At 36.7% G+C, this 14874-nt stretch overlaps 1 protein-coding gene across 3 annotated transcripts in view; it reads right to left on the bottom strand.

Moving 5' to 3' along the window:
* Positions 1 to 14874, bottom strand: part of TOP2B (DNA topoisomerase II beta) — a 129555-nt gene that overhangs the window by 8352 nt on the left and 106329 nt on the right. For all 3 annotated transcript variants that reach the window (XM_084618113.1, XM_084618114.1, XM_084618115.1), the window contains exons 22-30: positions 14645 to 14779; positions 13929 to 14129; positions 12032 to 12227; positions 11794 to 11885; positions 9805 to 9960; positions 9578 to 9661; positions 3557 to 3754; positions 3052 to 3199; positions 1442 to 1600 (exon numbers count right to left, since the gene is read on the bottom strand). In XM_084618113.1, the coding sequence (XP_084474239.1) occupies positions 1442 to 1600; positions 3052 to 3199; positions 3557 to 3754; positions 9578 to 9661; positions 9805 to 9960; positions 11794 to 11885; positions 12032 to 12227; positions 13929 to 14129; positions 14645 to 14779 (1369 nt within the window). The remainder of the gene's footprint in view (positions 1 to 1441; positions 1601 to 3051; positions 3200 to 3556; positions 3755 to 9577; positions 9662 to 9804; positions 9961 to 11793; positions 11886 to 12031; positions 12228 to 13928; positions 14130 to 14644; positions 14780 to 14874) is intronic.

The raw sequence follows: 14874 nt of genomic DNA, 5'->3' as shown, positions 1-14874 counted from the left end.
ACTGCAAATTGAGACCATTGCTCCTTGTTCTGTCATCTGTCACCACTGAGAACAGCCTAGCTCCATCCTCTTTGGAACCCCCCTTCAGGTAGTTGAAGGCTGCTATCAAATCCCCCCTCACTCTTCTCTTCTGCAAACTAAATAAGCCCAGTTCCTCAGTCTCTCCTCGTAAGTCATGTGCCCCAGCCTCCTAATAATTTTTGCCCTCCACTGGACTCTCTCCAGTTTGTCCACATCCTTTCCGTAGTGGGGGCCCCAAAACTGGCCTCACCGGTGCTGAATAGAGGGGAATAATCATTTCCCTTGATCTGCTGGCAGTGCTCCTACTAATGCGGCCCAATATGCTGTTAGCCTTCTTGGCAACAAGGGCACACTGTTGACTCATATCCAGCTTCTCATCCACTGTAATCCCCAGGTCCTTTTCTGCAGAATTTTGGATTTTGGTATATCTTTGCTTGCTAGATTGAAGAGCCTTCTATCGGTGTCCCAATGTGCTAGCCACTTCACAAACAAATAATAAAATGCAATCTATGTTTATGACAAGATGCAACAGGTAGAAAAAGCAAACAAATGGTGATTTGGGGGTTGAAAGGACAAGGTAATAAAATTAACAAATTTTGCATAAAAAGCAGAAATCACAGATTGCCAATGCCTAGCCATTGTCAGATGGCAGTGTTCTGTAGACACTAATCAATGCCATCTACATTCATCTCTTAAGGAAGGATGTGAAATCTATCTCTTAAGAGGGAACATAAATGACTGAACCCATCTCCATTCTTTATTATTTTAAAGCTTGAGCAAACTGTTCCTAAATCCCTAAATTTATGAACAATTTTCAGGATACATTTCTCAGATGCTGTCTACCTCAGACTGTGGTATGTTCATATAGCAGGAACTAAATATTTTAGAACAGATTGTGGTTTTTCTTTTGGTAGTTTTATAGTAGTCTGCCTCTGTTACCTAGTTAAAAATATATAATGTAACTGCTTTGTAATAGCTGAATCTTGTTTCCATTTACCTGTTTCATGAGTCTTTTTTTTTTCCTGTTAACTAGGAAGTATGGAGTTCTAGCATCTGCCAGTCCACACTGCAAAACCTACTATTATAAAGAGTTAATTCCAAGAAACATTCATCTCTTAAGGAAGGATGTGAAACCTACCTCTTATGAGGGAACATAAATAACTGAATGTATCTCCTTCTTTAATAAAAAGCTTAGTGTTTTAAGCAGAATTTTAGCAGTATTTTAGAGCAGAATTGACAACACAAGCTATATGCAGGTTATCAAGTCCCCTATTCAAAGTAAGGAAAGATCAGGATTAAAGATATTCTGAGAGGCATATTTAAGACTTAAGTTTGCATATTCTGTTCATACAGTAGTTCACCTACAGTCAGTCATTCTATAATAGACAGTGCTTCTTTTATAAAAAAAAACTGGGAGTACCTGCAGCTCTTCTAAGCAAAGAGTCCCTTGGAATAATCACAGGTTCATTTTCTTCTAAATCACTTTCAGACTTGGATTCATCATCTGACCAAGGGTTTCGTTTCTTCACTTTTTTTGCAGTGGATTTTGTGGAAGATGGTGTTCTTCTCACCCTGGTACCTACAATAAAATGAAATACTTAGAACGGGGTAGGGGAGGGAGGGTGTTAAGGGGGCCAGGAGGGGCACGGAGAAGGGGCACAGTGTTTTTTCTTATTCTTTATAATGCCTAAAATTGGCTTCCTACATTTCTGTAAAAGCTTTTCTGAAAGGAGTATCAAGTTCTCATTTCCCCTTTTCTTCCCGAAGGACATTTACCAATCTTTGAAGGTCCAGGTAATACAACTTTACAGAAGAATGAAGTCCCTTCTCTTATACACACGCCTCTCCCTCTTTGTCCTTTACTTTCTCATTTTGCATCCTCTTTTTTGTTTGTTTAGTTTTTTGCAATCTATTTTTATTTTCTCTTTTTTGCTTTCCTCATCTATTTCTTGTATCACTAGAAGGTTACATGCTGCTCAGGACACAGACATCCACTGGTTATTCTGTGGTGCCAGGATACAAGTTCTGGCAACTGAGTTATATGTTCTGAGAACAGACATGCATAGCCTGGACACTGAGCTGCTTCATGACACTGTAGCTCTGTATGTATGAGCTATGGCCAGTGGTACTGGGGACCACTTCAAGAATATGACAGATATCCAAAAGCTGCCTTTTAATACTCACAGCAGCACATTTGTTCTTGCGAGTCAGGGGGCTTGTCTAGACTCTGGAAACCCACAGCTGTTCTAAGTGCAGCCTTGCCTCCCTGCTTTCACCTCTACCTCTGCAGTAATATAACAACCCCAAAGACTATTAAAAAGAAGTTCTTTTTTTATAATTAAATAAATTAATTTTTCCACTCTATACTCCCAAATCTTAAGCATTCTGGCACAATTTTTTTTAAATCGTCTTTGGAAAGAGACAAAACCTGGAAAAACTCAGCACAATAGTGGTATTTTTAGTCAATTACTAGTTACTAAAACCAGGAGGTTAGAATGGATATGATTATGCAACTACCTACAGCATTTACTACCTCGCCTACTGTCATTGCTACTTTGCTACTAAACTATGGTATAGCTTTTCTAAAGCACTTGGACATAACCTTAGCATGAGAAGGATTATATAAAGCTACATAGTGGTAATTATTATGGTATGTTTCTCCTGTGGCAATGCTTTTAAAAATGCATATGGTCCCTTCTGGTACACTAATATAGTATAAAGCAAAAACGGTATGTTTAAGATTCCTACAGCCTCTAACAAACTAAAGGTACAAAAAAAAGTTGATAATATAATGAACATAAATATAGTACAAAGAAAAGGAGGACTTGTGGCACCTTAGAGACTAACAAATTTATTTGAGCATAAACTTTCATGAGCTAGAGCCCACTTCATCGGATGAATATATATAAAAATATAAAATATATATATTATAATATAAAAAATATATATAGTACGTAGCTTTGGCCAGCTGTGTATCTTAATCTTATATAATATGTAATGAGTTTAATTACCAGTGTGCAAGTAACTTACCAGGCTCTTTTTTCTCCCTCTTGGTTTTAGGAGTTTTAGACACTGAGACAGATGTATTCAGTGAGTCCTCGCCGCCACCACCCTCTGCCGGGGTTACACCAAATTCCTCATCAAATTCCATTTTTATTGCTAGAGAATCAAGATCACCCTAAAAATTAAAAAGGAGGTGGATAAATCTGTAGTGAAAAGAAATAGCAATACTGTGTGCTTCAGGACCAAACTGTAATATATTTATTAGTCTTTGCCAAAGAATAAACAGGCCAATACTGAGACTTGGTGGTGAAAAAAACAGCAGTAAGTAATTACAATAAGCTTGCCAATATAAAGCAACCAGAAATTTAGTGCTGTCCTTTTTGTAGACTGTGTGCAATAAAAAGCAAAAGTGTCTTTATAGTTCCACTGGTCTAGTGGCTTGGATTCTTCCTGTGCAAACTGCTAACGTAAAAAGCAGTAGCACTTCCTACAGAACTAGTATGCAAATGATAAATTAAATAGTTTGACTTGCCTTCTTCTTCTTTAGCAATTTCTTACTAGCATCAGCTTTCATGGCAGATGTAACCTGTGGAACTATTCTTCTACCAAATGGGGATGGCATGGTCTCTTCTAACTGAAGTTTCTTCATCTTGGGTTTACCAACTTTACCCTTTATTGGTTTGCCAGCCATGCCAGCCAAAATATCTTCTCTTTCTTGAGCTTCTACTTTCTAATGAGCAATAAAGGGAAAAACAGATATAAGTAACTTGTTAAACACAATTCATAGACTAGAAGGACAGCAGGGACCATTGGGACCACCTAGTTTAGATGTTCTCAATGGACTTCTCTGAATTAATTTCTGCTCAAACTAAAGCATCTCTTTTAGAAAAACATCCAATCTTGATTTTAAAACTTCCAGTGATGGAGAATCATCATTTGGCAAGTTATTCAACAGTCAGTGACCCTCACTGTTAAAAAACTGCACATTATTTCTAGTTTGAATTTGCCTAGCTTTGACTTCCAGGCACTGGATTTTGTTATATCTTTGCTTGCTAGATTGAAGAGCCTTCTATTATTCAATTATGGTTCCCCACATAGGTACATATAGCCTGTGGTCAAGTCAACCCTTAACCTTTTCTTTGATAAGCTAAATAGATTGAGATTCTTGAGTCTTTCACTATAAAGGAATGTTTTCCAATTATTTAACCATTCTTGTCATCTTCTCTGAACCCTCTCCAATTTATCAACGTCTTTCTTGAATTGTGGACACCAGAACTGGACACAGCTGTTGTACCAAATACAGATGTAATATAATGTCCCTACTTCTACGCAATATTTCCCTTTTTATACATTGAAGAATTTCATTAGTCTTTTTGGTCACACTGGGAGCTCATGTTCAGCTGATTTTTCCACCATGATGCTCAAGTCCTTTTCAGGTTACTGTTCCCAGGACAGAGGTCCCCAATTTGTATGTATGGAATATATTCTTTGTTCCTAGTTGTATGACTACATTTGGCTGTATTAAAATGAACATTGTTTGCTTGCACCCAAAATACCAAGTGATCCAGATTGCTCTTTTTCAGTGCCATTTCTTCTTCATTATTCACCACTCCCCCAAACTTTGTATCATCTTTATCAGTAATGTTTTTGTTTTCTTCCAGGTAATTAATAAAAATGTAAATAGTGTAGGGCCAAAAAACAATCCCTGCAGAACCCCACTAGAAACACACCCATTCAATGATGATTTCCTGTTTTCAATACAATTTGAGACCTATTGCTTAACCAGTTTTTTTACTCAGTTTAAGGTGTGCCATGTTAATTTTGCATCATTCTAGTTTCTTAATCAAAATGTTGTGCAGTAGCAAGTCAAATGCATGACAGAAGTCTTAAGTATATTACATCAACATGATTATCTTTATCAACCAAACTCATGATCTCATCAAAAATGATATAGTTTGACAAAATTAATTTTCCATAAACTCATGTGACTGGCATAATTATATTACAAGGTATTAGACCTATTTGGGAACTAGCTCAATCTATAGACATTAAAATTTTGAGCATGTGAGGATTTTCTGTGCATTACAGTTAAGCTCAATTGTCTTTTTAACTTTTGGAATTACAGATTTCATCTAATTCTGGTCAGACTGATCCAACTGTAGCCTGGAACCAATTTAAACTTGATTTTACATTCAATATTCAAAGGTAATTATGCACAGTAATTATTCCAAAAATCACTTCTTTCAGTTTGTTCTTATTGCCACAGGTATGAGGAACAGAAGAAAGAGACACGCTGAGGAGACAGTATTTTGCATGAAAAAGGAAACCTGGGATAGGATCTACAATTAACATGTAAGTAAAGAATCACAGAATCATAGACTTTAAGGTCAGAAGGGCCCAGTATGATAGTCTAGTCTGACCTCCTGCACAATGTGGGCCATAGAATCTCACCCACCCACGCCGGCAACAAACCCCTAACCTATGTCTGAGCTATTGAAGTTCTCAAATCGTGGTTTAAAGACTTCAAGGTGCAGAGAATCCTCCAGCAAGTGACCCGTGCCCCACGCTGCAGAAGAAGGCAAACGCCCCCCAGGGACTGTGCCAATCTGCCCTGAAGGAAAATTCCTTCCCAACCCCAAATATGGTGATCAGCTAAAACCTGAGCATGTGGGCAAGACTTACCAGCCAGACACCCAGGAAAGAATTCTCTGTAGTAACTCAGATCCCACCCCATCTAACATCCCATCACAGCCATTGGGCATATTCACCACTATTAGTCAAAGATCAATTAATTGCCAAAATTAGGCTATCCCATCATACCATCCCATACCCATCATACCATACCATATCCCATCATACCATCATACGATAAACTTATGTCTTTTGCCACCACTGCTCCCCTTGGGAGGTGGTTCCAGAACTTCACTCCTCTGATGGTTAGAAACCTTCGTCTAATTTCAAGTCTAAATTTCCTGATGGCCAGTTTATACCCATTTGTTCTTGTGTCCACACTGGTACTGAGCTTAAATAATTTCTCTTCCTCCCTGGTATTTATCCCTCTGATATACTTATAGAGAGCAATCATATCTCCCCTCAGCCTCCTTTTGGTTAGGCTAAACAAGCCAAGAATCGTATATTGTGATCTACACCTAGCAAGGGACATAACAGGCAATAAGAAAAGCTTCTATAAATGCATTAGGAACAAGAGAAATACTAAGGAAAGTGTAGGTCCACTACTTATCAGGGAAGGGGAGCTCATAATAGACAACAGCAAAAAGGCGGAGGTGTTTAATGCCTATTTTGCTTTAGCCTTAACTAAAAAGAGTAATTGTGATTTTGTAATTGTAATATTAGTAACATAGGGGACAGAACACAAGACAGAACAGAAAAAGAACAGATTAAACATTCAGATAGGTTAGATGTATTCAAGTCAGCAGGGCCTGATGAAAGCAGACCTCGGGTACTTAAGCTGAAGCAATCTTGGAACCATTAGTGATTATCTTAGAGAACTCATGGAGGACAGGTTGAGGGCCCAGAGGACTGGAAAAGGCCAAATAGGTAAAAAAGAGAAAAGGACCCAGAGAATCATGCACCAGTAAGCCTAACTTTGATAAATGGAAAGGTATTGGAACAAATTATTAAACAACTAATTTGTAAGCACCTAAAGGATAACAGGGTTATAAATAATAGCGAGCAAGGATCCGTCAAGAACAAATCATGCCAAACCAACCTAATCTCATTCTTTGACAGAGTTATTGGCCTACTGGATATGTGATATATCTTGATTTTTGTAAGACTTTTGTAAGACAGTCCCCCAAGACATTCTCATAAGAAAACCAGGGAAATGTGTCCTAGATGAAAGACCATATTCAGAGAGAGTTATCATAAATGGCTCACTTTCAAACTCGGAGGACATATCTAGTGGGGTCTAGTCAGGATATGTCCTGGATCAGGTACTTTGCAACATTTTCATTAGTGACTCAGATAATGGAGTGGAGAGTATGCTTATAAGATTTGCAGATGACACCAAGCTGGGAGGTGTTGCAAGCACACTGGGAAAACAGGATTAGAATTCAAAATGACCTTGATAAACTGGAGAATTGGTCTGAAATCAACAAATGAAATTCAATAAAGACAAGTGGAAAGTAGTACACTTGGGAAGGAAAAATCATATGCACAAATTCAAAATGGTTAGAACTGGCTAAGGCCAGGCAGTAGTACTACTGAAAAGGATGTGGGGATTAAAGTAGATTACAAATTGAATACGAGTCAACAATGTGAGACAGCTGCAAAAAAGGCTAATATTCTGGAGTGTATTGACAGAAATATTGCATATAAGACACGGGAGGTAAATGACCCACTCTACTTGCACTAGTGAGGCCTCAGCTGAAGTATTGCATCCAGTTTTGGGCACATTTTAAAAAAAGATGTGGATAAATTGGAGACAGTCCAAAGAGCAACAAAAATGATAAAAGGTTTAGAAAACCTGACCAATGTGAAAAGGTTAAATAAATGGGCATGTCTAGTATTGAGAAAAGAAGATTGAGAGGGGGACTGGATAAAAGTCTTCAAATACATTAAGAGCTGTTATAAAGAGGATGGTAATCAATTGTTCTTCATGTCCACTGAAGGCAGAAGAAGAATGGACTTAATCTGCAGCAAGGGAGATTTAGATTAGATATTAGGAAAAATGTTTTAACTATAAGGACAGTTAAATACTGGAACAGGTTTCCAAGGGAAGTTATGAAATCCCTGTCACTGGAGGTTTTTAAGAACAGATAAGACAAATACCTATCAGGGATGGTCTCGGTATACCTGGTCCTGCCTGAGCATTGGGGGGGGGGAAAGGGGGGGAATAGATGACCTGTTGAGGTCCCTTCCAGCCCTACCTTTCTATGATTATATGTAAGGCTGTCAAGTGATTAAAAAAATTAATCACGATTAATCATGCTATTAAACAATATCAGAATACCATTTATTTAAATATTTTTGGATGTTTTCTACATTTTCAAATATAGTAATTTCAATTACAACACAGAATCCAAAGTGTACAGTGCTCACTTTATATTTATTTTTTATTACAAATATTTGCACTGTAAAAAATAAAATAAATAGTATTTACAAGTACTGTACTGCAATCTCTATCAGGAAATTTGAACTTCAGGAGATACTGCTATTCGCTTCTTGTTTACAATGTCACCTGAAAGTCAGGAAAGGCATTCGCATGGCATTGTTGTAGCCAGTGTCACCAGATATTTGAGACAGTTGTGCTAAAGATTCATATGACCCTTCATGCTTCAACCACCATTCCAGAGGACATGCATCCCTGCTGATGGTGGGTTCACTGCTCGATAATAATCCAAAGCAGTACAGACTGATGTGTGTTCATTTTCATCATCTGAGTCAGATGCCACCAGCATCCACGGTTGATTTTCTTTTTTGGTGGTTCAGGTTCTGTAGTTTTCGCATCAGAGTGTTGCTCTTTTAAGACTTCTGAAAGCATGCTCCACACCTCGTCCCTCTCAGATTTTGGAAAGTACTTCAGATTCTTAAACCTTGGGCTGAGTGCTGTATCTATTTTTAGAAATTGGTACCCTCTTTGCATTTGTCAAATCTGCAGTGAATGTTTCTTAAAACATGTGCTGGGTCATCATCTAAGACTGCTATAACATGAAATATATGACAGAATGAGGGTAAAACAGAGCAGGAGACATACAATCCCCCCCCCCCGCCACCCCCAAGGAGTTCAGTCAGAAATTTAATTAATGCATCATTTTTTTAACGAGCGTCATCAGCAGCAAAGCATATCCTCTGGAATGGTGACCAAAGCATGAAGAGGCATACAAACGTTTAGCATATCTGGCATGTAAATACCTTGCAATGCCGACTACAAAAGCGCCATGCAAACACCTCACTTTCTGATGACGTTGTAAATAAAGAAGCGGACAGCATTATCTCCCGTAACTGTAAACAAACTTGTTTGTCTTAGCAATTGGCTGAACAAGAAGTAGGACAGAGTGGACTTGTAGACGCTAAAGTTTTACATTGTTTTATTTTTGAGTGCAGTTATGTAATTAAAAAAAATCTACATTTGTAAGTTCATGATAAAGAGATTGCACTAGAGTACTTGTATGAGGTGAATTGAAAAATACTATTTCTTTATCATTTTTACAGTGTAAACATTTGTAATAAAAAATAATATAAAGTGAGCACTGTACATTTTGTATTCTACGCTCTAATTGAAATCAATATATTTGAAAATGTAGAAAAACATCCAAAAATATTTAATACATTTAACTGGTATTCTATTATTAACAGTGTGATTAAAGCTGCGATTAATTTTTTTAATCAATCACATGAGTTAACTGCGATTAATTGACAGCCCCAATTATATGTTGATGAAAGAAAACAGCCATCCTGGCACGACATATCAAAAGATTTCCTGCTCCCAATTTATTGTACATTATTTCTATAACTGCTTTTTAAGGAAAACAATAACAATTAAAATGTTAATTCTTAATAAAAACTTATTCATAAATGTATTTAAACATACATCAAGCTCTTCAATGAAAGCTGCTAAATCTTCTTTCCAAAGATCTGAAGGAGACTTCCTCCGGAGGTCAGTGAGTTCTCTCCCCTAAAACATAAAGGTAGTATGTAGCAATTTAGGTTACTATATAAAGAATACCAAATTTGAACATTCACAATATAAATGCTTTATATTAGATCTAATGGTGCTGATGAAATGGTTTCAAAATGTTTTTTCCACAACATTCAAACCTTTGAATCTCTCTGTTTAATTAGATCTTCTACTTTCTCCTTAGTAAGACACCACAGAGACATGTTTAAGATGTAGTTAAAATCAGGGCCTGAGGTAGAGCCTGAAGAAGAGGAGGCATCATCATTCAGATTCTGTGTTTCTTCCTCTTCTGCTGCCTGCAATGAAATCGTATTCAAACTGTAATTTCAAATTATGATTTTATACATACTTTAGAACTATAAAAGAGACTGAATTAGATGGCAGTGCATTCCAATCACATTATACAACTGTCTCTTTCAGGAAAGGACACTAATATTTTAGTTGTTATCTGGAACTGCTTCCATAACCAAGGGTGTTATGAATTTTAGTTTTGGAGGGAATCAACATTTCTCCTTCTCTTATCAGAAATTCTATTATTAAATACCAAACAGAAGATGTGTAATGGTAACATGATGATACATTATATATAATTAAAATATGGTAGCAATAAGAAAATAATTAAAACACACACACACACACACAATATAAAACAGATACAATTAAATAAATTAAATTAAAAATATTCAGATAAGTAAATAATTAAACAGCCAAATTCAATAGCAGCATTAAAAAATAACTGATTAAAATTAAAAACCTTTTTCATAAGTATTTCTAACATTTAAAACTTGGAAGATAAAGTAAAATCGACTATGAATCCGTTTAGGTCAAAAAGAGCTCTTAAATCTTTTTACTCAAAGAAGTTACTTCAAATAAAACACTTCTAAAAATGAAATATTCTAGTAAATTTGACTCTGTCTTATACATAACTAAAAAGAACAAAGGTAACATTTATTTTGTATTCCAAAGGTCAATCTCTCATATGCAAATAAATATCATACTGTATGCTCAAAAGAACAGTGTCAGATAATGATCAGTCATGCATGTATGGGTTGCATCAGTAAATTGAAGTGTAATACTCTGTAAATAATGTCTGAGTAGGCCAAATTATTGTTCCTCTGAACATGATTATTTTCACACAGGATTGGAAAGGGTTAAGATGGCCAGACAGGCCAATTAATTCCACAGGCTGCACCAGGAGGACTCAGGAACCAGGGAACTAATTAGAAACAGGTTCAGCTGTGCAGAAATAGGCAGGTTGCTGGCAAAGAAGGGGGCTGCTGGGAAAGACTGCAAGAAAGCAGGTAGCAAGAGGGATGACGGTTTGGAGCTGGAATACCCAGAGTAAGAAGATGAACCAGGTGTGGTAGGAAGCCATCCAGGGAAGGAGCAGTGAGGGCTGAAAAGGAAAGCCCAGTACTCCTGAGCTGAAGGTCCTTGGCCTGGAATATGGAGCCGAGGGCAGGCCCAAGTTCCCCTTCCAGCCACTGAGAGTGGCATCACGGGGCAGTGAGAGGGAAGACTGCCTAGGACTACTAGAGAAAAGGGACTGCAACCCTGGAAGGGGGGAACATTGCGTGACCTGGCCAGAAGGCTGAGTCACAAAGAGGACACTGTGGGACAAATGAGGATGAAAGAGGAGCTGCAGACCTGTGTGAGAGAGAATATGACAGCATGCAAGCTGCAGAAGGGGGTGTTGACCTCAAGAGCTAATCCCTAGAGTGACCAGGAGGAGCGGTGCGCCCTATGACAGATAACTGTTTACATTTCAACTTTGAATTAGCCCAGTTTGGGGTTTTTAAATGTATCTATATGCAGGAGAGTGATATGTGGCAATGTTCTTACTTAGTTAATTTCTCTTCAAGATATTAATTTAAATGGTAAACTGGCAAAGGGAAGGAGAGAGAGAGAGACTTTTTTTTTATATTGTCATTAACATACATGGACAAAAAATATAACCATTTAAATTATACAGATGCTTATAGTTCTTAACACTAACCTAATAAATATTCATAATTCCACACAAGAATAATAAATCTTATCCATAACTATAAAACAATTTCCACATCTCTCCCCTACAAATACCACAATATTTAATCTGCAAAGAATCAAGAGGGACTCAGATCATTTACCTTTTCTTGCGCTTCCTTCCAGGCTTTCACTGGGTCAGATTCAAAACCTCTCTGGACTAACATTTGAATCAAATCTCTCTTTGACCTATTCTCTATGTGTGAGAGACAAAATAAAAGTTTGGGTCAAGAAAACGGATGCCTTTTTGTCTATATGTTATTTTGATCTAAATTACTTCTCAAAATGTTTTTTCTCCATTTACCAGTTCTAACTTGTAAGTTTAATAATTTTTCTTCTTACCTATGGTAATTTTCCCCTGTATCTTCTCTAGAATGAAGCGAGCTTGATTGTTAAGCTTGGTAGATTCTGCCCCCAACATTCCTACAAGCCACTCTTTGCGTAAACTATAATAATTTAATCGTAAATCAAAGAATTCTTTCAGAATATCTTGCACAGTTTCATACTTCTTCAGACATCCCATATGATCAAATAGCACCTACAGAAGATCCAAACAAAATAATATTTTTAAGTTAAACACCACATGCGTGAGTTTATGTATATTCTAATGTTACATATACACATACAATGTATATAGAATTGGATTTTTAAAAAGTTTCTTACAGAGGTGTAAATCAAGATTAACTGCATTGACATCACTGTAGTTTTACCTATGTACAACTGGTATGAGATCAAAATCAGTCCCTAATGTACAATCATACAGCACATGAACATGCATAGTGATAGAAACAAATCCCATCCAGCTAATGCACTAATACTTTCAAACACTATTTGAAATATTTATGAACATCCCTGAATTTAGCAGAGGCATTCAGGGCCTAATATTAACATATATAAAGTAGTGCAGTCAATTAATCGCAGTTAACTCAAGTGATTAACTCAAAACAAATAAACTCAATTTAAAAAATTAATCGCGATTAATCAGTTTTAATCGAACTGTTAAACAATAATAGAATACTAATTGAAATTTATTATAAATATTTTGGATGTTTTTCTACATTTTAAAATATATTGATTTCAATTACAACACAAAATACAAAGTGTGCAGTGCTCACTTTATTATTATTTTTGATTACAAATATTTGCACTGTAAAAAGATAGTTTTTTTCAATTCACCTCATACAAGTACTGAAGTGCAATCTCTTTATCGTGAAAGTGCAACTTATAAATGTAGAATTATTTTTTTTACGTAATTTTTGCACTCCAAAACAAAACAATGTAAAACTTTTGAGCCTACAAATCTACTCAGTCCAACTTCTTGTTCACCCAATCGCTAAGACAAACAAGTTGGTTTACATTTATGGGCGATGCTGCTGCCCACTTCTTATTTACCATGTCACCCGAAAGTGAGAACAGGTGTTCGCATGGCACTGTTGTGGCTGGCTTTGCAAGGTGTTTACATGCCAGATATGCTAACCATTTGTATGCCCCTTCATGCTTCGACTTGTAGATTGCCCTATTATATTAAACCCAGTTTCAGCTGAGTTTGTACTTGGCACAGATCAGCTGCGCCTCCATTGCCACTACCAGTGCTACGGAGACAACACTGCTATTTATACTCATGCTAGCTCACTGAGAGCTACTGCAAGCATATATGGACAAGCAGGGGAATCGCTCTCTCGCTCATAGTGTACAGATGTAGTGTAAGGTAAGGCGGAAAATAAGTTTTCATATGAAGAATATCTTTTAGATTTAAATGTTATTGCCTAGCTGCCCAGCTTTTGGGTGAAAAGAAATTTAAATTGTCTAGCTGGCAGAAAAAAAAATGCAGTTACTTCAGGCTGAAAGATACCTGAGCCCTACAATGGATGTGCTGAGATCTTCTGCATATTTTAAAGCCATTGAACCAAATTATTACTGTCATTCTATAATTACAATACGATATTAAATATTTTTTTAAGTATACAACATTGTCCAATGCACTAGATTTTTCTGATGAAGCTTCAAAATTTAAGTTTCACTGCCCAAAACGAATGAATAAGCCAGAGACAAATCTGTTGTATCACAGAACTAACAACTTAAATGCTCAGTAATTCTTTTTGTTAGTAACAAAACATGAAAGAGATGTGCTATGTCATGTATTGGACCAATAAAGTGCCACCAGCAGGCCATCACAAAAACAGGTGAGCTCACAACAAGCTACCGTAATGATTCTGGTAGTCAAACATAGAAAAGTTACCATAGAATTACAAGTAAGACTTGTTTGAAGTTTAAAGACTTTGTGCAATCCAGCAGCTTCTGCTTGAGCAAGTTTTTCTTCCGTCATTTTCACAACAAATTTCACAGTTGTATCAGTGTGGTACTCTTTGTAATCGGAAATTAATGCTGGAGTTTTTTCGGTCCCATTCAACATAGGTTCTAGCACCTGTTCTTTGTATACCTACAAGAAAGATAGCAAACAGTAGAAATGAACAACATAAAGCAAAAATTGTAATGAACAATTCAACATGACTGAACAATGCAAATGGATATGCTCCAAAATCACACAATGTTAAGGGATTATAATGCCCGATGTCACCAAGAGTCACTCATAGAGCCACTTGGTAAAAAAAATTAGTATCTGAACCTTTTGACGAGACAATCTGCAGACCAGAACTGGTACCAGTCGTGCAGGCATTTGACGTCCCTAAGCAAAGAATGGATGGCATGTTTGAAGACATACAGAGAAGAAAAGGGATTGCAGATTAATTCAGGAAGAAAAAATGGTATTCCTTACAGTAAAACACAGTAGGTAGCATGACAATAAACATACCTTCTACTGAGGCCAAGCAAAAGGAAACCCATGCTTTGTTTCCTGAAATGCATACTAACATCAGCCTAAAGAATTCATCTGAATATGTGATTAAGTAGCCTAGAAAAGTTGTTTTAAACTAAATTTATTTCATTGTAACTAACCTGGGTCCATGTTCTCACTGGAAGCTCTGTAATCTCTACTGTATTCCTGTCCACCACAAATATTTCACCACTAACTGCATACTGATTCTGACCAAGTTCCTGGATAGTTCCTTTAAAGTTTTTGTAGTTTGGAAGCTGCAAGTGCAAGTAATAATACAGATTAATAATGTTCTTCAAAACGAAAAGTTGGGAAGAATTATTTGTTTCACATAAAGGTGTAAGTTTGCAAC

This window comes from Lepidochelys olivacea (assembly GCF_965140295.1).
Source record: "Lepidochelys olivacea isolate rLepOli2 genome assembly, chromosome: 2".
Lineage (NCBI taxonomy): Eukaryota > Metazoa > Chordata > Testudines > Cheloniidae > Lepidochelys > Lepidochelys olivacea.
This window is presented reverse-complemented; position numbering and strand designations above follow the sequence as displayed.